Source organism: Haliaeetus albicilla, chromosome 8 (assembly GCF_947461875.1).
Source record: "Haliaeetus albicilla chromosome 8, bHalAlb1.1, whole genome shotgun sequence".
NCBI classification, from domain to species: domain Eukaryota; kingdom Metazoa; phylum Chordata; class Aves; order Accipitriformes; family Accipitridae; genus Haliaeetus; species Haliaeetus albicilla.
In genome coordinates, this window is record NC_091490.1 from 9371158 (window position 1) to 9397625 (window position 26468).

Here is a 26468-nt window from a genome sequence, read left to right on the forward strand (position 1 = left end):
GCTGGATCATGACTCATTTTCTTCACCTTCATGGCATTGGCCTTCACCGCATGCCCTCACCTCTCTGCACAGCCCACGCCTGCTGGCTTGAACGTGCCCCTTGGATGCTCAAGTGGAGGGTCACATCCCCGTGGGCATTTTTAGCTTTCTTCCAGATGAGCATCCTAACCACCAGACAAAGATACTAACAGTGGGTACTGCCATCTCTTCCTCTGGAGGTGCTTTAAAAGGTTATGGCCATGCCACATCGTATGATGGTACCACAATGGGCCAGACAAGCACAGACTTGCTCAAGAAAGCAAGGTCCAGCCTTGGACCTGGCCCAAGGAGGGATATTTATTATTTTCCCTACCACAGCCAGGTCACCGTGGTCCCAGGGAGACCTTTGTGCGTCAGTGCAGGATATATAAACACAATAACCCAAAGTCAGAATTGGCTTTGTTACTAAGGCACCTTTATTGCTGGTAATGCTGTTAAGGGGCAGGATTGGCCCAAGGAGTAAACAGGCTCAGGCGGTTATAAGCACCACCATCATGCAGCTGGGGGGGCTCGGGGAAGGCAGGGAAGTCCCTGTCCCCACTTCCAATGCCAACGGAGGGGGTGGTGGGGTGGAGGGGATCCAACACAGGTCCTGGGGTGGCTGTGGGAGCCAAGGTTGTCACTGCTGAGCTAATCCAGTGGTCCTACACTAACCCCATCTGAATTTTGGCCATATAAAAATCTTCAGGTAGTGCTTAAGTCTCCTCCCTAACACCAGTGTAAACCAGAAGTCCTTCTGCTAAGACCAGCAGTGTGAAGTCAGCCCCAAGCATGAGAGGAGCAAGGACCCAGCTTTCCAAAGCCTTTGCTCCTTGCTGGGCTGAAAATTGACCCCAGGTCTGCTGACTTGATCCACATGATGTCCACATCCCCTGTATCCTGGATGTGACCAGTGTTGAAGCTTGGTCACACCTTATCTTATGGAGAAACTGTGCCCCGCAGCCATTTCCAGCAAGCAGTGCCTCCGGGGAAGGGCTGCGCCAACATGTGCCGGCATCTCCGGGGACCATCACGAGGGTCTCTGTCACCTGATGCTTCCAGTTTAGACATGAAGATGAGGACCACTGAGAGATACCGAAGCCACATGCTGCCTGACCCCACCTCAGCCAAAATATGCCCACAGAAAGACATTAATGGTCAGCAGGAGAACAGCATTAACATCGCAAACAGTCTTCCACAGGGGCTTTTCCTCGATGCTGGTGAGTCTCCTCTCCAGGGCAGCTCTCTCCTCCTGGGACAGGGTGGGTGTGGGGCCGGTGGACAGACCGCAGAACCACAAGTACAGCATTTTCCAGCAGGGAGGCTTGGCTGCTGCGAGAGACGGACCAAAAAAAATGGGTGTTATCATCTAGGTGGGACTCTTCCCTCCCTCCTTCCGCTGGTTTGGAGGTGCATTGAGCAATCTGGAGTGGGGCTCGGGATGCACCTTGGATGGGATATGCAAGATAATGAAGGGAAGGGAAGGAAAGGGAAAAGAGAAAGCTCTGCCTCAACCATGTACAGCATAGCCTGATTACAGCTGGTTGATTGCAACACCAATAGTTAATTAGTTAATTAACAGACCTTTTCCCCCTCCTCCCTGACCCAGCTTCCATCCACTTTCACAAATTCCTGACAGCATGATGGTCCATTTAGAGATAGCCTGGCTTATTTATTACACGTGACATGCCGGATGAAGCATGTGTTTTAATTGTCAGCCCTGTGCCGTGTGTATTTTGCTGGCTGTTCTTTCCAAATATAACCTTTTATTGAAATGCAGAATGTCATAAGGCCTTGAAAAAGGTGTTACCTGGAAAAAAAAACCTCATTAAACTGTCAACTGCTGTGTTTCGCATTTCCTTTCCCATCATTACTAATTACCAAAATACCAAGACATTTGTTTATAAAATTCTGAGCTAGTTAAGTGAACTAGAAATTGATAAGAAAGAATAAAACATGCTGAATGGCTGCAGTCAACTTAAACCCAAACTTGCTCTATTGGGGAAAAATAATATTAAGAGATTTCTTTAGTTGTTCACTTCAGTTTAGCTTGGATGTAATTGGTACCAGTGTCCTTTGGACTGACCAGGAACAGGAAGGAGTGAAGAAATCTTGTGTATGTGCCTTTCTTCTGAGTTCTGCTCTGTAACCTTGGAAGGTTGAGCTCAAAACCAGAAAGCTGCATTTTTTAAATGGATTTGCAGAATAAACCTCTGTCTGCTCTGAAAAGAACTTGCCTATCTTCTGCTACTGTTCTGTCTCCTGATAACTTTTTAACTTCATTTGACTCTTCACCTTCCTTCTTATTAAATACCCTTAGTAGGACACGCAGCTATTTAAGCAATTTGAGTCTGAGTTTTAACTATGGCTTATATAGGATATAATGGAAGATGAAAGATACTATTGGCATAACGTAAATGAGAAAACTGAGGCTTGTGGATTTATCCTAGGACATCCATGAAGTGCACATGTCTGCCTCCAGGGTTTCATGGTCCCGTCAGACCATGATGCTATTTTGATACAGTATGTTACAGCATCACTGGGTGAGTTTGGCCAGCAGAGCCCACACAGGGGTAAGGAGGAGGCATTTCTAGCACATACACAAGAGGTTTATCTCCCAGCAATGATGAGGATGCCACTTTTATGTGCCGAAAGTTGAAATTAAAGAGCCTGCCATGACTTTCATAGCACTAGTGGTAGCTGCTGCTTTGGTTATGCCTGCAGTAGTGCTGTGGAGCTCCAAAGAGCATCTTGGTGAGACAGACAAATAGATGCAGTGTCATGGCACAAAGCCCCAATGTCAATGGGGCAAGGAGTAGTGTCCCAGCAGCACAGACCTCCATCCTCCCAAGGGATGTTCGTAAGTGGCCACTGACTCCCATCTAAGGAGTCCAGCACACCATTAAGTGCCCGCACCTGAAATGCTAAAATAACACTGTGACTTGGGCAGAACTGGACTGGGGTAGTTTGCATGGGTAAATAACTTGTTCTAGGGAGGAGAAAGAAAAAACATTTTACTGAATGATGGGTTTTCTTTTTTTTCAGGAATGGCAGCTCTTCTGAGCCATTCAGAGGACTGTGACATGAAGGTAAATGCTAGAAGATATGTTGGGAGGACCAAGAACCACAACACTTTCATTTGTCACAGCATTATAACTGGTATACCTGTAAATACAAGCCCCAACTCCAGTGAATGCAACAAATGACCTCTCGTGAGCTTTAGAGGGACTTGCATGAGATCTGGACTGTGCACTCACGTGCACACGAGCATGCTTGTTCGCAAACAGCCACCCTACCTGCCTGCTTCTTATTGCCTGAATCTGCACTTTCGACCAAGTCATTCTCTCCGTTGGCTGGATTGATCTGTGCTGCTTCGCTCTTATAATTTTTCAGGTCAATGGCAGGTGCTTTTCTGTGTCTTGTCCACCACGTCAGGCAAGCGAGCTGCAAAGTAAGTGGGACAGAGAACAAACAGGTTATTGCCTGTCAGTCCCAGACTGGCATGCCAGTCATCTCCCTCTTTTGGGGGGGCACAGATTCAAGACAGTGCTGAGAGACCTGTTCTGGGGCAATGCCTGTTCCTCCACTTTCTCTCACCTCCCTTCTGCATAGGTGCCCACACCCTCCATTGGAGCTGAAAAAAAGTGTGAATTAATCTAGTTTCTTTCCTTCTATTTTTAATTAACCTGTTCCATCCCTGTCTCTACCAGGAGTAACCTTTTAGCAGACATTGAAGAAGCAGCTTCCTATTTGCTAGGCTCACTTGATTGACATGAAATAATGATAATCTGCATCCAGAATGGCAGCCCTCAAACCAGGAAGGGTAATAAAGTAAATTAAAAAAAAAAAAAAAAAAAGAAAAAAAGAAGCCAAGATAACCCTCTCTGGATGCAGTCAATCACAGACAGTAATTGTACCCTCAGCAGAGAAAGATCAGTTGGGTGTTGGCATGCAGGTATATGGCCATAAGGGCATGACGCAGATATATGGCCATGGGAACACTGGTATTTGAGCAGCTCCTTCTCTGGGACATGGGGAGGCACTGGAGGATCTTCTGTCTCATCTCAGTTGTCATTTTACGAGAAAAGAAAACCCAATGTGAACACTAAACCCCACAGTTGGAACAAGCTCACATCAAAGGAGCAACCTGCACTTCCAAATGAGCTTATCTGAAGGCTCGTAGTGGGAAAAGTAGCAGTATTGTGTCTCTGCAAGTGCAAGTATGTGTTCAAGAAGTGCAACTATGTGGGCAGACAGAGGCATGACAGTGAACATCAAGTCACAATTTGCAGGGAGGATTGTACCATACATTAGACCAACAGGTGTAGTTCTAAGTAGGAAAAAATGAGCTCTGGGCACACACTGTAAGACTTGCCTGTCCAAATGCCTTTTTTGGGGGGTTTTTTTGCTTGTTTGTTGGTTTCGCTTTTTTTTCTTTGTTTTTTTTGATTCCAGTTTTCTCTATCGGCCAATAGAAAACATTACCTCTCTCTGCAGGCTTTCAGTGAACAAACCACGGAAAGCCATGAAAGATGATCAGCCCTGGATAAGCTGCTGTGGCTGCAATCTGCTCTGCTTTACAAAAGCAGGAGGTCTGAAACTCTTATCCTAGCACGAGTCTGAAAGTCTTCTCCTCCATGGGACACAGGGAGTGAGTGCACAGGAGGCATTAATCTTGCAAACCTCACAGTGGTCCTTTTGCAGCTGTGGGGTGGGATTAACCATCCCAGGGGCTCAGGTCTTTGAATTTAAGCCAGGCCTGCTGCAAATTTGGCTGACCACAGCCCACCAAGCAGCTTGGTGGCATTGACGCTTCCTAACCTCTGCGGGCTCTGGCCAAGCCAGGCAGCAGGGGCCATGCTCATCAGTCCCACTCAGATGCAGGTGCCCAAGTCCATGGGCTGTCCTCCCGCCCCAGCCTGTCGGCTGCTTTGCGGAGGAGCCGCAGGATGGGACCCGGGCAGCGAAGCTGCAGTGGTGACAACAGGTCAGGCAAAGTCACACATTTGCCTGACGAGCGGCTGCCTCCCTGCGCTGCCCATATGGAAATGAACGTCTCAAATGGGTCACTTAGAAAGTAACGTGAGTTTAATTTGTGAATTTTACACACACAAATCTAGGCAGGAGTTTCCAGCTGACACAAAATGTTGCATAATTTCCAGAAGATTTATAGCTTTATTTAAATCATTTTCAACCAAGATGAGCATTGGGCAGGGCTAATCTTTCTTGTCACGATGTGCTAAATTGCTTTGATTTGATGATCCTCATCTTTCTCAGGGATTCTTTTTTTTTTTTTTTAATCACTTCTTAGGAAATGTCACTGGAACATAGCAAAGTTTCAGGTTACTAAAGGATTTCCAAAACTTTTTTTCTTTTCCCTCCTCTTCCCATGTATCACTGAATGACTGTCTCTTCACATTGCAGCAAAATCTGCAAGGGCTAGAGTTTACCTGGGGCTCAGACTCTGCCAGACGGAAGCGATTCCCAAATGAAAGCAGCATAGACACGCAGGTTACCTCATCGCATATCATCCCACTGACCCACCCAGGAGCTGGTGCTTTGGCCATGGCCAAATAAAGCAAACCACCACCCTAGAGGGCTCCTCAGTGAAGCATCACACCAACGCTCCAGCTTCAAGCTCCCCTGCAGAGGTTTTGGCTGGCTGAATTCCTTGAGGAATTCCTTTCTCCTCTTTGCCATCGCCAGGAGGGCACATGCTGGGGCAGACCGGCAGCACCGTGTGACCATGGAGGCCACCACGGGGCTGGCTGGCACAGACTCACGAAAGGATGGGGATGGGGAGGCACATGATGGCACGTGTTTTGCATGCCTGGAGAAAGCAAGCAAATACATAAATAAGAAGAACTGCTGACAGGGGAGCTGCGTTAGCATAATCAACTTGGACCTTGGAACTGCTGCCCGAGGCCACCATGCCCAAGGGCAGAGGAGTGGGGGGTAGCCACTTTTGGTGGGTCCCGGGGAGCCCTGTGGGTCGGCTCCCCACTGCAGAGCCATGCGTGGGCACTGATCAGGGAGCCTGTGTCCCCCCTTAGTTTGCTCCTCCATGAGTGCGTGGTTCCCACAGGAGCTGAGTGTGCTTTGCTCTCAGTGGCACTAAATGATGCTGTGGGAGCTTCAGTTGCAGCACCTTGGAGTGCACGGGGTGGGCTCGGACCAGCCAAAATGAGCTTGGTGCTCCTCCTAGGCTCTGCACGTAAAGGAGCCACTCAAGCCAGACCTCAAGACGCAGGGAAAACGTCCCTGACCCCAGAGCACATCAGGTGGAATTGCCAATCCATCAGCCTGTCTGGGTGAGCCCTGACCCCCAGGGAGGTGACCTGCTTGTGTAGCATTCATGCTTTGTGGGCTGTTCCTCTCCCTTTTCACCCTCATATTCTCCTTGGACAAGGGAGTTTGCAAGAACTCAGCAAAGTTTTTCTTTTGTTGTTTGTAAACTAGAATAAATCCTTCTGTTCTAAAATGCCATCTGGCACCTGACAGTTGTGTTTCAGCTTCACAGTCTCAAATTTAATTGTAAGCTCTTTTGCAGGGTTTTCAAGGACAGCGTGACACAATATGGACTACCTACAATGAAGACATATGAACTCTGGAGCATACCAAACAAATTCCTTGCATACTTGTTTTCCAGCACAGCATCAATCACCACAGGGATGGGAGAGTGTCCAAAACAGCAGGAGAAAATGCTACAGCTTGCAGTTCTTGGACTGTAATTCATTTAAAGCCAGGCACATTAGCTGTAACACTCTTAACATGAGATACAAATCTCTTTTCTCCTTTTGCCTATTTACTATCTCAAAAGCATTGAGATTCAATATTTAAAGTTGTCCAGTGTAGATCCTCAGGTGGTGTAAAGCGGCATAACTGTGCTCAACAGCTGTTCCTGGTCTTTGAAGGCAATGGAGCTATGCTGATTTACATCTGCTGAAGTATGATCTATCACTATATTTCCTTGGCTGTTTCTTTGGTGGCTTGTTTTTCTTTTCCTTTTGCTTGACAAAATAAATGGTGTAATTCCTAGCTCTTATATGGTGTCTTTCATCATTACATCTCAAATGCTAGCAGAACTAGCCCCATGCGATTTTTATGGGGGAAATATCTGAGGCTCATAAAGTGAATTGACCAACATATGGGGCTGGGAAGCACCAGAGCTTCAGATATCCTCAGCCAGGACACCCAGTATCCCCCTCTCAGCCACTACCATGGAGACATACACCACAGGTTTGCCCACTTGCATCCCAAACCCCAGCAACGTGAGGTCGCTAATGACCAAACACAAAGTTCAGGTGCCAGTTTCTACCCCGAGGGTTAGAACCTGACATGTCCGTCCTGATTTCTACCTCCTGTCCTTCCTTCCCAAAGCCCTTCTATCCCTGAGCCATCTCAGCACAGCCACAGACTAACCTGAGATGAGGAGACAAGCCCTGCTTGCAGCACACCATGAGAAACCATGCCACCAGGAGTGACGGTCCAAACCTACACCTGCACTCATGTCTAGGACAAAAGCTGGGGTCAGTCTGACTGAGAGAAAATGAAAAATGTTGGGTTTAATGCTGCCCACTCAGATTCGTGCCAGACAGGCAGCAACCCGGCAATGTTGGCACCCACCTTGGCTTAAAACCCATGCCTTCACTTTGGCTATTCTCTGAGGAACAAGGGCAGACCTTTCCTGTTGAAATTGGGGATAAATAGTAGAAAGTGAATGAAAATCAGACTAAAACCAAGTAGGGGCAGGATCTCCCATTCCTACTGAGCTATGGAAAGAGGGAATTAGCTACCACTTAGTGGCACAAATTGCCTGGCAGCCCGTATCATTTTCCTTGTGGTAGGAAGATACTGGCGGAGGCAGGGGGAGGAAGAGGGCACATGGGACATGGATGGTCATCACCGTCATCAGATGATTGATCTGGGTCTCTGTGTCCAGCCTCTCACTACCACAGACAATATCATTAATTCTTATTAATTTTCTTCAACAAAATCTCTTATACAGAGGTCAAGCACTGAGCTCAGCACTATGTGGGGTCCATAGCCTACCAAAAGGTTATTCTAAACATCCCTCTTTAGAACACTTCCACAGAAAAGCCCAGCCTATATTTGTTCATGGCCAGCAATGCCGTTTACCAAGCTCTCCTCCCTCCCTGGCTCTCCAGATGTACCTGGGGGCTCAGTCACCACCCCCTTGTCCTTTGTTCCTCCGAAATAACTGCACACAGCTGTTTCACACAAAATCCTGTCCTCCCTGAACATCCCATTGGCTTTCCTCCCTGGACCACTTCCAGTCTGAATCTACCTTTTCCAAGCATTGGCTCTTTGAAGAATATGTCAAATAAGGTCCCTTAAGTCTAGCACCTATAGAATCCCCTATTTCTACTGAAAATCTCCTCTAAGGAGTCTCTTATGATCATAACTTCTCTTTCCCTGATGCTATTATAGTAGGTCTCCAACCTGAACCCCACCTCTTAAAACGTGCTTTAAATGTTTTTATACCTGAGAGGTCAGACTAAAAAGCCTGTAGGTGCTATGGCCAGTTTCTTCATTTCCTGGACTGTTGGTATGATGTTCACTATTTGCCAGTGCTATGTTAATGCATCTTATCTTGCTATTGCTGTGGGCAGGGAGCACTGCACATGTTTAGTTATCACAGGTCAGATGATGAGTGGGAACTCATTAAACCACAGTAATTAATTGCTGGCAACCATCTGGCCACCCCTGAGCAGTAGTGAACAACGTAAGCAGCAGAACTAATGGTGCCTCCTTGCCAGTATTTCTCTCTCCCATGTGGATCCTCTGATAGCTAATAAAAGCTGAGACTTTATCTCAAAGCAGACACAAAGACAGTGTCTCTCTCCCCCTCTCCTCTATCTGAGCACTTGCTTTCATGTAATCTTTAGGAGCTGGGTATCTTTGACACCACTAACATTCAATCAAACATTGATGGAACTGGTTAATGCTTTACAAGTTATGAGGAAGCAACAGATAGAAAATGCTGTGATGGCATCACCCTCATTTCCTCATGCAGTTAGACAGGAAAAAATAGGTCTTTTAAATCTATCCAGTAACCTTTGTCTGGAGGTAGATGGCAGTTTTGTTATATTGACAGCTGCTTTAAAACTCTGGGAAGAGTTTTTTTAAGGTTTTATTATATAAAGCCTCCCAAGTCTGCACCATTTTAATGTGTTAAGTAAAAGAAAGTTGTGCCTGACTCAAAGTTATTAAATGTAATTGAGATCACATTGGGACAAAATGTTATTTTCCTAAATGCCCATGTTGCAAAAGATATTAATCTTGTTTGCCTGCAAGATTGATGCTGGCTCTGCTGAAACAGGGTAGATGCTACAATTAGATATATTTAATTCCTCCTCAGCAGTGCTCTGTAATATGATTTAATCTCCTTCCCCCTCTTCTTTTCTTTCTATTCCAGTTATGATGGGCTGTGGTGTCTGCCCAACTCCAGGCACAGCATGGGAACTCACACTCAATTTGAAGCACTCAGTGCCTCAGGAAGCATTAACACTATGCGACCGGGGGAATAGAAAGCTGAGGAGCAAGGGCTTCTTTGCAGCATATGCATTACACACCATCTCTTAGCCATGGGAAGAAAAGGACAGATTTCAGAGATTTTTGGAAACCAAACGGGCACTCTAAGAAAAGGGTGCCACTGCAAGTCACTTACCTTTTCTTCAGGGATTGGTGGGGTGCAGAGACTAATAAGGACAATGACAATTGCAGTGAGGACACAGAGGATGAGGGCAAAGTAGAGGTAGTGCAAGTCCTTTAGCACAGCTGGTCTTCTGTCCTCCTCACCGCAAGACGGTGTGCTATAAATAAACTCGATGATCATCCGAACAAGACCAACAGCTAGCCCAACCATGAGGCCCCAGAAAGCACCCTGAGAAAAGGCAAGCATAAAGAAAAGGTCACTGCATGTTACCTTTGGTTAAAGGTTTCTCTTTTCTCTTTTCTTTTCTCTTCTCTTTTCTACTCTTCTCTTTTCTGCTTTTTTTTCTGCCCTTTCTTAGACCAAGACCTTTTATGCCTGATGGAAACCCACACTGACATGCATCAAAGGAGGATGTTTTCAGTTAAAAATCCTCATTTTCTCTTTCTGCCCTTGAACATGGAACAGACAGAGCACATACAATGCAAGAGTCTCCTTCTAACAACATGCCTCCAACTAGACTTTGATACATCATCCCTAAAGTGCGGAACAACTTTTTGCCTTTCATGCTTTCAAATGGGACTGCCAAGGAGTACCACTTGCAGTGCCTTCTTGGAAGCAAACACACATACACTAGAGACTGGGCTGAGATCCACTAATGCATGCCAGGGAAAGGCTGTCTAATTGTCACACTTTAGCTGGACTGGCTTTTGAGTTTAAAGGGTCTCAAAGGCTAGGTACTGAGGGGAGAATTATTTATTTATTGCATCAAATTAAATATGTATATCAATTGGTTATTGACACTCCACTTACAGACTCATTAATCCTCTTGCAGAAGACTGCCAAGATGAAGAGAGCTGTGATCGGTGGGGCTAGATAGCTGGTTATGGACTGAATGTAGTCAAAGAGCTTGCCACTGTTGGCTGATTGAATGATCGGGATCCAGAGAATACTGATGACTACAAGGATGAGGATAAAGACCCTGGAAGATGAGGATAAAATTGTATTAGTTCTGCAGGTGGTGGAGTCCACCTGAAAATGAAGTTTTGTAGCAAAAGACCCTTCCAGTTGCTCTCAGAATTTCCTAAGAAAAAATCTACAGATCACTCTCAAGAAGAACCTTTCCCTGCGTACACAGGAAAAGAGAAAATTGTTCTCTTCTAGAAAGTCAATTCAACAAACTCCCAAGGCTAACTTCACAGATTTCAGAGTAAGCTCAGCTAGAACTTGCCAGTCAACACGCATGAGAGATCCACAAGGGCATGGTGGCTCCCACCATGAGCTGGATCAGTGCAAGCCCTTCAACCTGGTGTGTCCTAGAGAATGACATGTTCTTTGAAGGACTAGCTCTCGGATGTGACAGAGAGAGGGAGCTGGAAGTTTGTGGAAGCAATCTTTCTGCCACCTTTCCAAGCAGATAACATGCTCGGTCTGGTGCCTTTGCCAAATTCCAACTCATTTGCTGCTTATTAAAATTGCTTCTGAGGTCTCAGGTGCATACTATAACCTTCCTTCATCTTTGCACTGTATGTTATAGAGGTTTCTCCATATTGCTGAGCAAGAGGTACTTCCCCTCTCACTACTCTACAGTGGTGGAGTATGAGATTGCCTGCAGCCTTCAACCACCCCACAGCAAAGTTTAGAACTTAATGCTCATGACTGGAGAGGAAAAGCACCACAAACATGCAGAAATCAGCTTAAATTCTGCTATCAGGAGAAGAATTTTATATGTCCCTTATATAATGCAGTACCAAAGCTTGCTCGCAAAGGGTACTATAACTTATCACAGAGACAGAGAGCTGGGAGGCCCAGCTCTCTGCACTTTTCCCTGAAAAAAAGGAGTAATTGCAATGTATCACTCCCGTCTGATGCAAAAATAACACGTTCTTAAAGACCTCCGGTGACAGTGACTCCAGAGCATCTTTGGCTTTTCTAAAAGTTATATTTAAGGCACTATTTATGTTAAGTTTAGAGAAGAGAGACGCAATGATCTACCTAGCTCAATGGTACACTCAGTGTTTCTCTTTGACCAGGTCTATCTGAGATGAAGCTGTAAAATGTAATGCTCTTTTCCAGGCTGCATTCCTGCTCTATATTTTAGGCACCAGATTTTTCTCAGTGAGTCCAGACTGAAGAATGTAAATGCTGTACTCAAAACGGATGATGAGAGCTACAAGAAATAAAGAAATGTAAGGACCTGCCCACAATCATCAGCTCCTGCTCTGAAGCCTGCCTGCGGATCCGCTGCCAGATGTCTATAACGAAGAGAGTGCTGCTGCTGTTGAAAATGGAGGTGAGGGAACTCATCAAGGCTGCCATCATCACAGCAATCATCAAACCCCGGAGCCCTGGGGGAGCAAAATAGGGAAGAAAAATCAGGAGTAGACCTTTGGCCTCTCAGTACTGTTTTTTCATCCCAATGTCTGGTAACAGCACTAAGATTTCCTTATCCTCAGGATGGATAAGGGCAGTCTGATCCCCTCTGTGCAGAGCATGGCTCAAGGCCACCTACACAACTGTGAAGGTTTCTCACCATTGGGCATGAGTTCTATCACAAGTTTGGGGTAGGCAATGTTGGAACAACCCACTGCAGCTCCACAGACCCTTCTACAGATGTCTGGGTCCACGCAGCCCACTTCATCTGTAGAAGACAGGAAAATAACAAGAAGTCAGTGTAAACCCCGTTGAGCTATGGTTGTTTAATTCAAGGGAACAAATCTTGATGCCTTGTGCGTTTTCATAGATTCAGAGATGCAGCTGGAATACAGCTAGAATGAGTGGAGCTGAAGAACATTTTACATCGTAAAATAAAGGTGAAACTTCAAGATGACATTTTGCAATTCTGTTCAGGGTACAGATATAACTCTCCTGGATGTTGTGTAATTGTAATCCTTGACAATTTGTCGTTTATGGGAACTGGACTGTTTCCATGAACCTGTCAGCTGGGTTACCAAGGATGTTGCAGGCTGACTTAGTCCAATTTGAGGAAATCTGGGAGAGAGGCACTTTCATCCAGGAGTGGTCCTCCAAACCAGGGTATTCTTCCCAGGAAGTGGCATGCTCTGGAGAAACCAGCAACGAGAGCTCCTTGGGAGACAACAGGAGGGCAATCCCTGCTCTTTCACAAAAGAAGGCTGTTTTGCGCAATCCACCAGGAACTGATTGAATCTGTGTGGTAGATTGCTAAAACTGTCACCAAATATCTAATGAAAGCCATAGGATCTGAAGGACAACCTCAGTGCCCCATGTATTTCATCTCACTGACTTCCTCCAGATAGGCAGTTGCATGCAATGTCCACGGCATGGAGCTATATGCCCCCAAAGGCAAAATATGCCCCATATGGACACTCCCAGTGACTTCTGCCACTGTGGAAGCACTGGAGGTGAAGGAAGGGCATGAGAACACCATTGCACAACAGTAATCTATAAGAGTATGCCTGCAGGACAGCCGTTTCTGAGGTGTAAAAGTGCTGGCAGACCTGTGTGGGATTAGTGGTCATGGCAGGTATAAAGCCCTGTGGCAAGGAACATGGGAAGGCTTACCTGGGTAAAGAGCTCTGCTGATCATTCCTGGCATGACAATGAAAAACATAGGGAAGATTTTCAGATATCCTCCCAGCACGGATCCACCTTTGGCATGGGAGAGGTTCTTGGCAGAGAGAGACCTCTGGACTATCACCTGCAATCAGTGCAGAAATGGAGCAAAGAGTAAAACAGAAGCACTACAGAGAGAGCAGGATCCATCCTCTCTCTCTCTCTCATTCTCATGGATGACTTTCATCCAGCAGGATCCCAGAGTGTTTTGCATGCCAATGGCAACTTTCCCATCTCAGTTGACTGCAGCCTGCTGCCACTGCTCAGAGCTCAGTGCACAGGCTATAGGAGAGGGCAGCATGGAAATTTCCTTTACAGGAATCATTTCGCCCTTGACTGAAATGAAGCCACCTTGAGGACTGGAGACAGCAGCTGTACAGCAGCAAGAGACAGGGAATGAAGCAGACTGTAGGTGTTTTGGTATAAGTTCAGTGGTGTGTTTTCATAATTATCCCATCTTAAAGCACAGAAGCACCATGTCCTGAGAAAAAAATACAGTTTTCCTTCTTTCCAACTTGGAAAGGAATAAGAAACATGAGAAGTCTGGGCATACGAATGGCTTCTCTGGAGGTCTACACAAGGTCACTGCAAAGCCAGCTCCAGATCCACATTTTCATATCCTTGTCACACTAACTGAATGAAGACAGCCAGTACTAACCAGTCCACAGTGGGATAAAGGGAAGAAAATAACCCGCTTGCTCTGCACTAAGAAGCACACAAAATTAGCAGCTTGCTGAGAAGGTGGAAGGAGTGAAATATTCTGGTCTAGACCAGTAAAACGGTAGTAAGTCCTGCATAGTGAGACCCAGTCAGTTTTCAGCTCACAGATCTACAAAGTGAGTGGTGGTTTGCCTTGAGAGGGAAAGACTTTCTTTACCTGGTCAGAGCACCAGCACCAAAGAGCCAGCACAGAGAGGCCAAATATAAGGCCAGGCCAAGGAATGTCTCCTGTGACTGGATCCCTGAACAAATGAAAGGCATCTGCACGTGGGAGGTGACAGGTCGTGTTTGGGACTATGATCTTCGGTATTGCTGTGCTGTATTTCTCCTGAAGTCCTTCATACCAGCCAACTTTTTCAAATCCTGAAAAGAAAATGCCAGTGATTTAAGGTCTAGTACTCCCTGCAAAGTTATTTCTTTATCTGAGGCTCATGATTACTTTTCTTTTCTCCTGTCTTCCTCTCATCTCCTTTCTTTTCATTCCACCCTCACTTTTGGCATCCAAGATTTTTACAGGAGTCAGTTGGATTTTGCCCAGAGTCCTTATGGTTTTAACAGTGCACCCTGGAAGGGGATCAATGCAGGAAAATGTCCATGATCCTAATCCCCACAACGTCCTCAGCGTCTAGTCTTTGTTCACACACCCTCCAAGAGCTGGAGCAGGATGGTATGACATGAAACAAGATATACCTATATTTCTGTTTGCCAAGGAGGCTTAAAGCAAAGACTAATGATGGTCAGTTCCTTGTTGCTTTTTTATTTTTTTATAATGCTCAGTTACACCCTGATGTATGCACAGTAACTCCGAAAGTCAACAGGCAAAGTCACCAGAATTACTCTGAATTTACATAAGCATAGTGAGAGTTGAATGTGGCTCTGGGAATGCAGTGTTGCAAGCTCTTTGGCAACTCCCAGTAAACCCAAACTGGTGAGGTGACATTATCCAGAACCTCACCTCCATACAGTTAGTGCAAAGGATGAAGCAAGTCTGACGGCTTGGTGAATGACAGTTGTGCTGGCACCACTTCTGTGAATGCTTAAAACTCATTTCTGCACCATACATGAAAAGGTGAGGTACCCTGCTAAGGTCTAATGACCTTGGGACCATTAAACTAGTGTATGATGCCACTGCAGGTTCCCCTTACCTATGAACATGAGGACCAAAGCTCCCACCACCATGATCAGAGTCTGCAGCGCGTCTGTGTATATCACAGCAGTTAAACCACCTGTCAGGACAACCAGAGACAACAGGCAGAATGCATCACCGTGTACAATGAAACAAGTACGTCACCTGGAAAAAGGTTTTCCTTGGCCCCAGCCCTGTGATTTCAGGACAGACCCCCTGGGAGAAGCTGGCACTGAGCTGATCCTCAGGACCCTATATTTGTCACAAGCCCTTCCATGAGGAATGGCCTGAAGGGCTTGTCCACATTCATGAGAGGACTTGGAGGCAGTTCAGCATCTTAATATCTAAAGATGCTAATGTTACAAAAAGAGAAAAAAAAGAGCAAATATGGGCAGTGGTAGATATTTGCAGAGAGGGAGCCAGGAGCCTTCTGTAGTGTTAGAAAATTCTCTAGAAAGCAGTGATGTTCCCCCCATACCAGTTTCCCTTGGGCAAGGAGGGGAGAGGGGAATAGCCAAGTGGTCTCCAACAGCTGGGAGTGACAGGGCAGGTACCAAGCAACTGGGGGAATCTCTCGCTCAGACCAGGACCTGAATACTCTCCCCTATATAGGAAAGGGGAAACTTATATCCTAGGCTTCACTTCAAAATGTTTCTTTTAAAATCAGATTTTTACCAGCTATGGTGTAGACAGCAGTCACTGCTAGCAAGACCACAGTGGACAAGTAGAGGTTCCAGCCCAAAGAGATTTGGATGAACAACGCTCCAGAAAAAATGTCTGTCTGGAATAAAAAAACCCAAGGGCAGTCTGGTGTTAGTAGTGCTCCGTGCAAGTGAAATCTAATAAAGCAGCCTGCAGCCCTCTGCGGCTGAAAGCATTGACGAGGGAGGACACCACGAAGGTGAAGTGGAAGAGGAGGAGAGAGCATGCGGCTGTTGGCTGTGAACCTTCTTGTTCTCAATGTAAGGAAAATCTTTCCTCCAGGTCAGAGCTCTCAGCATCTGGGAGCTGGGACAGCAGAAGGATGAAAATCAAGGTCCCATGCCAAGGCACTACAAAGCAGTCAAAAGACTGTCTTACAGGCAGCATTCATGGCATGTAATCCTGAGTGGCACAGACAGGTATTGGTGGAAACTGCCACTCCTTTTGCGGACTGTGAAGACATCTGTGGGAAGCAGGAGCCCATGTATGCACAGGCAGACACAGGAGGGAAGGGGGGGCAAATAGCAGAGACCAGGTTCTACCCAAGACTACATCTTGGTGGCATCATGGCCAGGAGAGACACTCTAGCTTGAAAGACCCCTAAAGAATCACTGATGTCTTGTGCCATGATTTATTTACCTGAAAAGGGTGACAGCTCGCTTTTCTATCCATGCAGTTCAGCATACTAGAACGACTCCCGAAAAACGCGTTATACCTGCTGAGGACCTCACCAGAAATACAGAAACCCCCATCGGCTTTGTTTTGTTTGGACCTACTGGCAGAGAGGGTGAAACCAGAAACTGGGTGAAACCTGGAATTACACAGATAACATCGTTCAGATGCAGAAGGTAATATGGGAGATGTGTATGTTGGGAAATCAGTCTGAAGGACACCTGCAAATCTGGTATGGGTTGAGATACAGATGAAGACACTTGCCAAGGGAGACAGAAGGGATGAGGCAAGATTTATATTTGCTGTGCCTGAAATAAGCACCTTAAAAGCAAGCACTCAGTGCAGCTCCTGACCTCTGCAACCCTGAGACAGGACAACCACTGTCAGGACATCACAGGAGCCACTGTGTCTTCTGGTTTTTCAATTCCCAGCAGGAAATAGAAACACCTCTGTAGCCATGCAGGATCAGTCCTTTGACAACACTGTTTATTGAGATCTCTGATTTTCTTTGCAAGCAGGGAAGACTCTGCAATGCCCTAGCTGCTAACCTATGTTTGGGCAAAAAGCATAGGGAGAAAAATCTTTCTTGTAACCAACTGCCTGCTGTCCAGCCAGCCGCTAAATGAGCTCTCTACAAACAATAGCACTGCTTAATAGAAAGCACCTGTCATGCCCATAAACTCCACCAGCCACATCCGTCAGCCACGCGTGAATTAGCTGCACAGAGGAGAAACCACTGAGATGAAACAGCAATGACTGAGGCCAGGGTCCTGCTCTGAAAGGCATTGGAAAATACTGTTCTGCTGAAGGTCATTTTGGAAGACTGGTCTGTTTTCATCACATATATTGATTGTGTAGCTGTGCACACTGTGGTGCTGTTGCAGGAGAGATCTTCCATTTACCCCTTATGGGTAAAGAGGCTTCAAATGCCTCTTTGCAAGACCCCATCTTGCAATGCTCAGTCCCACAGAGCAAAGCTCCTGGAGGCAGCGGTGACAGCAATGGGTGACATGACCAAGAGCTGGCCATTAGAGGAGGAAATCTATCCCATACTCCCAGCCTGGAACTCCTCTTAATGCACCTCCCAGGACCTGAGACATAATAAGCTTGGGGAAGGACCCTGAAGCCAGCTGCAAAAGGCACATGGGTGCCTCATCTCCAGTTAATGTCTTCCAAGGCAATTTGACATCTAAATACTTCAGTAGGGTCTAGTGAAAACTGACTTGTACTGGCCATGGGACAATCAGCTGGAGACAAAGGACTGATGTTTTTAGTCCCTGTAATGGACTCTGAAATACAGTCCTCTCCCTCCAAGGGCACAGGTGGTTCTTAGCAAATCTCTGAACCTAAGTTCTGCCTCTTTATTAATGGCATTTAAATGAAGGAAAATACCCAGTAGCTTACATTAGTTTTTGGCTATTGGCAGGATACCGTGCTACAAGCATCCAGGAAAGATGCTGAGTTTTGTCTTAAGCCAGAACCTACCCCCCTTTCACCATACCCTTTTTATATAACACAAGTGACAGAAAGAGAGGAATAAACATAACATACCTAATGCTGAAAACTCAGCTACAAGAACAACAGCAGATTTATGATAATTTAAGAGAATTTCACATCTACAAGATGCAGCCAGCCAGATCCTCAGATGGGGTAATGCTGCAGTTCCCCTGTCTATATTAGCTAAGGTTTGATCTGATAGAAGAGAAAAAGCAGGCAGACAGCTTATGGTACTTACACAGTTTAGTAATTAGCTGCCATATCCCTGTAAAGTTCTTGCTGTGCATTGCTGTTTAATGAGGGCTCTCTCTTTTAGGATAAGTCTCCATGATCAATACAGAGGCAGGTATTTACTTGAGCAAAGCAGCACACTAACAGACTGCTGCTGTTTCTGGTAGCTGAGCTGGTCCTTTCAAGGACATCTGAGTTATCTCTGAGCAGCTCTGCATTGTACCAGGATGACCTACCCCTGCCCTAGACACAAGGGTTGTGTTCAGTTGGATACATACGGATATCTTCGTGAATATGTAGAGAATGAGGGACAGTACGGACATGTAGATTTGTATCCTCTGCCCTCCAAATCTCTTCTGCAGGTACTCAGGCATGGTGACCACTCCTGCTGCGATGTAAACAGGCACAAAGATCCAGCCGAGAGCTAAAAGTGCCCAGGTAGCCTGTTAAGGAGACAGAGAAAATAAAGGCACATGATTCAACACATGGAAATGTCCTTCTCCTCTGTTCTTTCAGTGAACATCCTAAGAAAACAGAAAGGTACAGTACCATGCAATAGATCTGGGAAGCAGTCTCACTTTTTCTCCCTGCTCAGAAGATGAGATGACAAATGGAGGAATTATTACAATACAGTTAGAAGTTTTTGAAGTTATCCATCTAAGCTCTGTGTCTCTCTATCATGAGTGGCATGTCCTGTTCCATCTCCTAGTCTTTCGGGCAAGATAGTATATTCTGTTGCTCTGGATCTCTGAAAGATGGTGGTGTATTTGGTGGCCTTTGAAACCACTGATGCTGTGTCAGTGAAGGGTTAAGTGATTCAGAGAAGGATGGGAGCATCTGTTTGTTGCTTGATTAGCAAGTGATGAGGCTGAGGCAGCAGACTGTCCCTGCGGAGCATAAAAATAAGCAACAGCAAGACTCTGCTGCGATGTTCTCCTTGCAGGCTGACGCAGATGTGCTTCTGTCGCTGGTAGATAAAGGAGCAGTTCAATTGCTTTGCCACAGGTGAAAGGTCCTTTGGAAGGTGTAAAGGCATCATGCATTTCTTCTCTGAAACCCAGCAAAAGCCTGAACAGGAGATCTTGAACATGACAGCCATTGGATCATCAAACTTCACCTCCTGGTTGTCTCAGGCCATTACCTTTCATCCAAGTATCTTACATTAGTTCAGATTTTACTTTGATCAGTTATTTAAGTTATCAGAAATTAAACCGATCCCTGTAAGCAGAGATTGTGAGTGATCAAGGAGAAGAGCCATGGCCCCTGCAGTGGCAGAGACTGGCTTAGGTAAGATGCTCATACAATCCCTGCAGCTGAGTGATGTCCCATGACAAAGGGAGAGAATAATGGCATATCTAAAGTCCCTTTCCAATCTGAAAGAAATGAATCTAAACTCATGAAGTTAGATTTGCCCTGACATACAATCTTGTCTTCATGGGTTTCTAAAATGACTTGAATAGATTTAGTTAAAGTACAGCAATATTGGTATGTCCCACATGCACCAGGCTGAACACAGGCTCTGGTTTCTTCACAAAGCACTTAAAAGTGATCTTAATGGTTTAGAAAAAAAACCAGTGCAGTGAATAGATATACCAGGAAAGAGCTCTTGGTGGGCCCTGCCTGTGCTTGGCAATTATCCGGCACTATTAGCAGTCTCTGCTGATATAGACAAGAGATTTAGAGTTAGGTGAGTGATGTTTATTGTGAGGCTGGCACTAATCTCATTCCTCATCACTGCAGCTGAGAAATTTCATTAGTATCACACACCAAGGGCCTGGTTTTCATGCTTTGTGTGGTGTCAGTGGCAATTTTCCAGGCCACTTCAACAGGGCAGAATGAGACCTGCTTTCACACCCAGATGTTCACCCCAGAGACATCACTGACAGGTGAATGCAGTGTTGCTGATTCTCATGGTTTTACATTGAATTTAGGAGCACATGCTGTTTTTTTCAAACTCCCTGTACCCAGAATCCTGTGATTATCCAAGTACCTTTTCAGCATTCATTACCTTTTATTTTAATCTTCATGAGTGCAGAATAAAGCTTAAAAATATGGCCATGTGCTTCTGGGAAGGTCAAAGAGCTAATAATTTTAGTGGATTCCACTTAAACTAAAATAAAGATCTCATGTTTTTAAGGCTGTCTGAATGTCTGGAGGCTTCTTTCCTGAGGCTGGAGAACTTGTAGTTGCCGATACTGTTAGCACCTGATTTTGGAAGCAAACCCCCAATCCCTTTGTAAACAGTGACAGCATAGTTGACAACATAAGTGACGCTTACATTCCACTCAAAGCCCCCAACAGCAAGGCCCCCTGCTGCTCCAGTGCCCGCCAGGCCGATGAATAAGCCACTGCCCACATTGCTTGACATCAGGGATGCTCCAATCTGAAACACATAGCACAGGCATAAACCCCAGAAAGTCACCTTGAGGAACTTCTGTATAAGCCCAAGCATTTTCCCCAGGCACTCTCTTTCCCCAAGGCCCCATCCCCTTGTAGGTAGGTAGCTGGGTGCTAATGGAGAGTTGTGTTTTCATTCTCCTTTTAAAGGAAACTACATTTTTATATCTTAAAGTGGGTGTGTCTACTCCCTTCCACTGCCCCGACTCCAATGCAAAGCTTAATCTCAGAATGAGGGTTCACTTTGTCAATGGTTCTCCTGAGATATACACCTGTTACGGGGAGCACAGCGTGATGAGGGAAGTCTGGTGGCAGTAACAGATACCTCAGTGTCCATGAAACATGATAGATTTCTCCATTCCCTTGTTACTCATCCAGCAACGTGCCTTCTCCAACCTTGCTGACCCTTGCTCTACCTCTCCACGTCTTGCTGACAGCCCAGCCTCTTTCAAGTCTTGCACTGAACACGCACGTGGTGGGTTACACAGCCACGGTGACAGGAGTGCTCTCTTGGAGCTCCTCCTAAGGGAGGAGATTCCTGAACCGTAGCAGGGACAATATGAGAAACATGCAGGCCTTTTGTGTTTAATGTCTACACATAGGTTCAAAGATACTCAGCTCTGCAGTAGGCTGGAAAATGCTAATGCCTCGGGTTAACTTTAACTGTAGCTGTGGGCACGATAGGCTGTCCCTACCATGGCTCATTGACACCCTAATTAGAAGAATGCAAGCTCCAAGGTGCTTTAAACAGGGCAAAGACCTCCTTTCTGTATGTCAACATCAAATCTCTCTCGGGGTCAAATGAGAAGTTACCCAAAGGACAAGTCTAACCCTTTTGTCTCCAGAGAAAGTTCGCTTTTAGCCACATTGCCTACGAGGAGTTTTTTCTCTCCATAGTACTGCTACATGTGAAACAAGGAATGATGGAATTTGATCTGCTTCTCACCTTTGAGCAAGGTAAAACATTAATATGTCATCAACACCCACACTGATTCCTGCCAAGAGCTCTGCCTGCTTGTCTGTCTAAGAAAACTCTTGATTAGAGAGCTGGCTGCTGCAATATGAATTTGCAACTGAGGTGGAGATGCTCTCAAGAAATGTAAACAGTTTTCCTGATATCTATATCAGATACAGAAATACAGAAGATACATGGCACAGGAGCAGCAATGTAATATCAGGGTTTAGTTGAGGCTGTCTGACACACAGCAGAAATCTGTCACACCCGTAAAAAAAAATAAAATACATGCAAGCCAGTCTTGTATTCAAGGTGAAGGCCACAAGGAGCTGAGCCTGCAGGAATGCTGCAGAGGTGGAATCAGCTCTCTGACAAACAAAACTGAAAAGCAAACAGCATTATAGGTTGCTTTGAACCTATAAATTAGGAGAGCCAAGAGCCAACCTGTACCCGACAGACACTGTGGCCGCCTGTAGCTGGAGCCAAAGCAATGAGAATGCTTTGGGGTTTGGGTTGTTTGGTGGTTTGTGTTTTGGTTTTTTTTTAAGAAAAAAAGAATGATGTTGGGGAAAAAATGTTCCATTTTCGTATCTTTTAATTTTCCCCCTCCTAATTAGAGAAAACCATCAAGCTAAGCTTTTCCATTAAATGTCACTTGGCCAAGACAGAAATATAAAGAACATTTAAGAAATAACAGATTTTAGAGAGGTGTATGTGTCTCTGATGGAAGAGGTTGAAAATCTAGCCTAGTGAATTTATGGGCAATGTAAATCCAAAGGAAAAATAGAAAAAAATACAGTGTTTTGGTTGAGAAGTGCATTTCGTTACCCATGACTCACTGGAGAGATATATGGTGCTAGAGTCTGGCATTGGCTGAGAAGGATCTTTATTCCTGTGGCGTTTTTATTCCTTTCAAACTTTAAATTATCTTTATATGTACCTTTCACTCCCAAGAAAAGACGCCTTCAATAGATTTTTTTCTTCATAGTGAAGATTTATACTTTGGTGGTTTGAAGTTTATATCCTTTACATCGTTAGTCAATAATCTCAACTTTACTCTAAATAGCAAGGGCTCAGAAAGTCCTGGGCTTTGGGATTATTTTTTCTTCAGTCTCTAAATGCTATTTTACTGGATAGCACATTCCTAGATCACCTAATGCTCTCTTAGCTTGGGGACAAAGTATCTTTGGTGAGTTGGGGCCAAAGATTTTCAAACCCAGCTAGGCAGTCAGCGCTCCCTCACTTCCATCAATGTGAACATTTTTATTGCTGAGTTTAGCAGAGGAATTCAGAGTTGAAAAAAAACTGAAGATGCTGAGCTATCCTTTTGGCCCGGGAGCTCCATGCTGTAGCCCGTTAGCAAAGCTGCATGGGATGATTCCTGGTGGATCCTCTTCATCTCAAGACTACAGTCAAAACACGTATGGACTGGGTCCCCTCACTAGACTTGCCATCCTTACATCTGGAATTGCTTTTGAACCATGAGGAACAGAGGGATGCATTTCACTCACAGGCCACCAAGTCATGGATCGTCCAGCTAGGAAATAGCCTCCAATGGTCCCCCGGCTTGCTCGTATCGATGACTGGAAGCACAGGAAAAAGAAAAGTGTTTTCCTCCATTCACACACCCTCAAGTCAGACCCAATGCCCATCCCAGTAGCCTCGATACATCCCATCAGCAATCTCTTGCACCACCCCAGTCCTGCTTCCTTGGGTGTCACTGCAGTTAACTGGTTCACCCTACTCAAAGCAGCACAGACAGGCAGCGCATGGCTCCAATGCAGGCTGAAGCAGGGCCCCTGTGAAAGGCATCTAATTTTGAGAAATCAAGAGGTTTGTCAGCTCTCAGCCATGTGAAGATACATGTTTGCAGCTCCAAGAAAGGCTGCCCACCTTCTGACAACGGTATGCATTAAAAGGAAGCATTTCCCTCCTCACTGGCTAACACCCCTAGCAAATGCCTTCGGAGCCAAATAAGGGAGAACGTGGCACGGGTGAGAATCAGAGGACAACCTTGTATCCCATGGGATGCCATCAAGGACTGCATTTGGGCATGACATGCACTCCAGGATAGTTAGCAATGTCCCGCTGCAGCTCCTGCTGCCTTGCTTCTTCCCATGGATTCAGGGTTTCCAGCAGCCCCACACTTGTATGGCCAAATCGTGCAGTTCCGTCTAGGAACTGCATGAGAACTGCAGGGATTTCAAGAGCAATAGGATGTCCATAGGCCAGCAAGTCCCTCCAATGTGACTGAGGCTGACTGTGCTTGCTGTTTGCAGCAACCAGGAACTTGCAGTCAGGCACCATAATAAAATGGTTTGCTGCAAAACGCCTGTGCACATGGCAGCATCCACACTGGTGAGCAGCACTGCCACCAAGCCAGGAGGAGCCTGAATGCCTGGTCTCAGCATCAGCTCCCAAATTATTATTGTGTATCTGTTAAGTATCCAGTGTTCACTCATTGCTTCTGCCTCTCTTTGCGCAGGTTTCTGATAGTCCAGCTTTGGAAAGAAGCTGCTTGTACCTTTATTGACTTCTTGAACGTACCAATTGGGAAAGAAAAAATGCTTCAGCCAGCCAGAACACTACAGGTCTCTGTGAAAGAGGCCTTTGCAAAGCAACATGAACAAATAATTAGCAACAATCTTTCCAAAGCTTTTTAAAGTCCCGTTTCAGTCTTCTCTTTTCTTTTGCCCCCCTGCCTGCCCATATCCTGGTGCGAGACTACTTTGCAATATGGGAGGTACACATCATCCCCAGAACAACCTCCAGGGAATGACCCCTTGGTTATCCCCATGTGGGGGTGGGAGCTCACTGGAAGCTCACTGTCATCCCTCAATAGACCCTGGGATAACGGTGTGCGCAGAGGATGCCCTTTGCGGGCAAACACCTTTGTACCCATGAAGGGTCCAGGGAGGATCAAAGGCTCTCTGCCTCAGGCAGACCTAAACCCAGTCACCTCAGGGACTCACCCATATCCCGACGGCGAGGACAAAGGCGAAGTAAAAAACCACGACGATTATGTCTGCCACCTCAAAGGCCACTCTCGTGTCCCCCGGCAGCGTGGGCGGCTCTGAGGCAGCTGGGGTTGGCTGGATCATGGCTGCGAGCGAACTGCTGATTTTCTCTCTCACACTGGACTTTGGTGCACGTTGGCCTTCATTGCTTCCCTTGTAATAATTAACAGGGTGGAGAAGGTGTGAGTGGGGAGTGGGAGCCAGGCAGGACTGTATCTAATATTTTCCCAGCAGGTCCCAGCAGGAGCTTTGGCTCCATGGTTCATCAGTGAGGACCTTCCCATAGCTCTGTGGTGTAAGCATCCCTCCCAGATGCTCCTGTGTCCTTTCACCAGCGGTCCCCTCTCCTGCTCATTTACCCATTGGTGTCAGCCACTGGGATGGCAAATGGATAAGTGTCACATTGTCTTGTCCCCTGTCCCTCTTTCATATCACTTTCTCTGCAGCATCCTACAGGGGAAAGTTCCCCCTTAGAGGAGCTGCCGTAGAGGGGAGTTGGTCTTTCTTCCTGGTGCGGGTGGTAAGGATACTGATCTGGGCAGGATGGGTGCTGCAGAGAGACCCACAGCCCCGGCAAATGGTCAGCAGACAGGGAGCACGTGTTACACTGCACATTCACTTTGCAGACAGCAACAGGGGGAAGCGCAGGGAGGAGACAGCTCAGTTTTCTTGGCAGGCTTTCCAGCGTGCACATGGCCAGCAGCGAAGTAGTTAAGCTGCTTGCGTGACAAGCAGAGCCAATGCCAGGTCACCTACATGAGTCGGGAAAGCTGCAGCGGCAGCAGGAGCAGTAGCTGTCTCAGGGCATGGGCAGGTAGGAGGGGGCTGTCCCCTACCACAGCAGCAAACTGCGAGTCGCAGGTCCTCCTCCCCATCCCTCCCGCTGCCGGGTACAGCAGAGTCATTTCTCAGCTGCCTGGGATGTCTCGCCCATCTACACCTCTTAATGCTGGGGCCAGGTAGGACCTAAGCCTCCACCTCCATCTGTACCAGGGCCCTGCTCAGAGGTGCTGGGAGGAGTCCAGGATGGTCCCTGCAGGTGCTTCAGTTGATGGTCATAACCCAAGAGCCTGAGACAGGCAGATGGGCACAGGCTTGGCTTCTCAGTGTGGTTCCTAATGATGCTACTAGACATTCGCCTCCCACAGGTTTTGGCTCCTGACGCTACCCTCAAAGCCATGAGGGCTTGTGGCATCCATTTCCTCCTTAAATAAATACAAACATCTCCAGACCATGGCTGGCCTAAGTCACCCTCTGGAGAGATCTCTCCTCTCTCTCCACTGGCTGAGGAAGAGCTACTTTTCTCCTTTCTGCTGAGTGCCCACGGTGCTGTGAATGCCCCTCCAAGACAGTGTCACTTTCCCCTGCCTCACTTTCCCCACCTGCAGTAGCACCAGGGAAATCACAAGTACGCTGGAGGCGTTTCCTGAGTGCTCCTATGGAGGGGATGCTGCTGTAGGAGAAGACAGGGCAGTGGCTTGGGCTAGCAGGCAAAAAGGCAGGGGCTACGATGAATGTCCTTGGGAGAGTTTTGGTTTGGGGCTGCCACCCTGGCAGGCTCAGCGGGGCTTACCCTGAGTCCTGTGAGAAAAGAAGTCATAAAGGGCTCTAGCTGGATGCTAAAAGAAAGAGGAGAACACTTGCAGTTCCCCGGTCCTTGAAGCACAACCATCTCCTACCTCCCCCACCCTCCGCCATCCGTGGTCCCTCACCCCATGACATACCAGCTGGGACATTTTAAACTTAGGTGAGCTTTGCTTGTTCTTGGTTTCAAAGGAGGCAACAAAACCTCTCGCTCATTTTGTTTTATCCCCCTCTTCCCCAAGCATTTTCTTGCAAATGCTGGCTACCTACTTGCTCATT

The 26468-nt window shown here is 46.4% G+C and overlaps 1 protein-coding gene across 1 annotated transcript; it reads right to left on the reverse strand.

Annotated features, from left to right (window-relative positions):
- On the reverse strand, positions 1-24795 carry SLC5A9 (solute carrier family 5 member 9). Its single transcript, XM_009912303.2, has 14 exons — positions 24561-24795; positions 23100-23171; positions 20515-20619; positions 18515-18679; positions 15810-15915; positions 15154-15234; positions 14166-14371; positions 13238-13373; positions 12228-12335; positions 11892-12042; positions 10508-10676; positions 9710-9925; positions 3315-3462; positions 1-1350 (listed from the first exon to the last, which is right to left on the reverse strand). The coding sequence occupies exons 1-14, from the start codon at positions 24687-24689 to the stop codon at positions 1142-1144; spliced, it is 2001 nt and encodes a 666-aa protein (XP_009910605.2). The 5' UTR covers positions 24690-24795; the 3' UTR covers positions 1-1141.
- Between the last annotated feature and the right edge of the window lie 1673 nt (positions 24796-26468).

What these genes read in the sequence shown, in the direction of transcription:
- SLC5A9 (XM_009912303.2), bottom strand. Translation starts at nt 24,689, where the DNA reads ATGATCCAGCCAACCCCAGCTGCCTCAGAGCCGCCCACGCTGCCGGGG. An exon ending in TGCTGTCTACACCATAGCTG is followed by an intron (nt 15,235 to 15,809) that starts GTAAAAATCTGA and finishes TTGTCCTGACAG; the next exon opens with GTGGTTTAACTGCTGTGATA. An exon ending in CACCAATCCCTGAAGAAAAG is followed by an intron (nt 3,463 to 9,709) that starts GTAAGTGACTTG and finishes CTTACTTTGCAG; the next exon opens with CTCGCTTGCCTGACGTGGTG.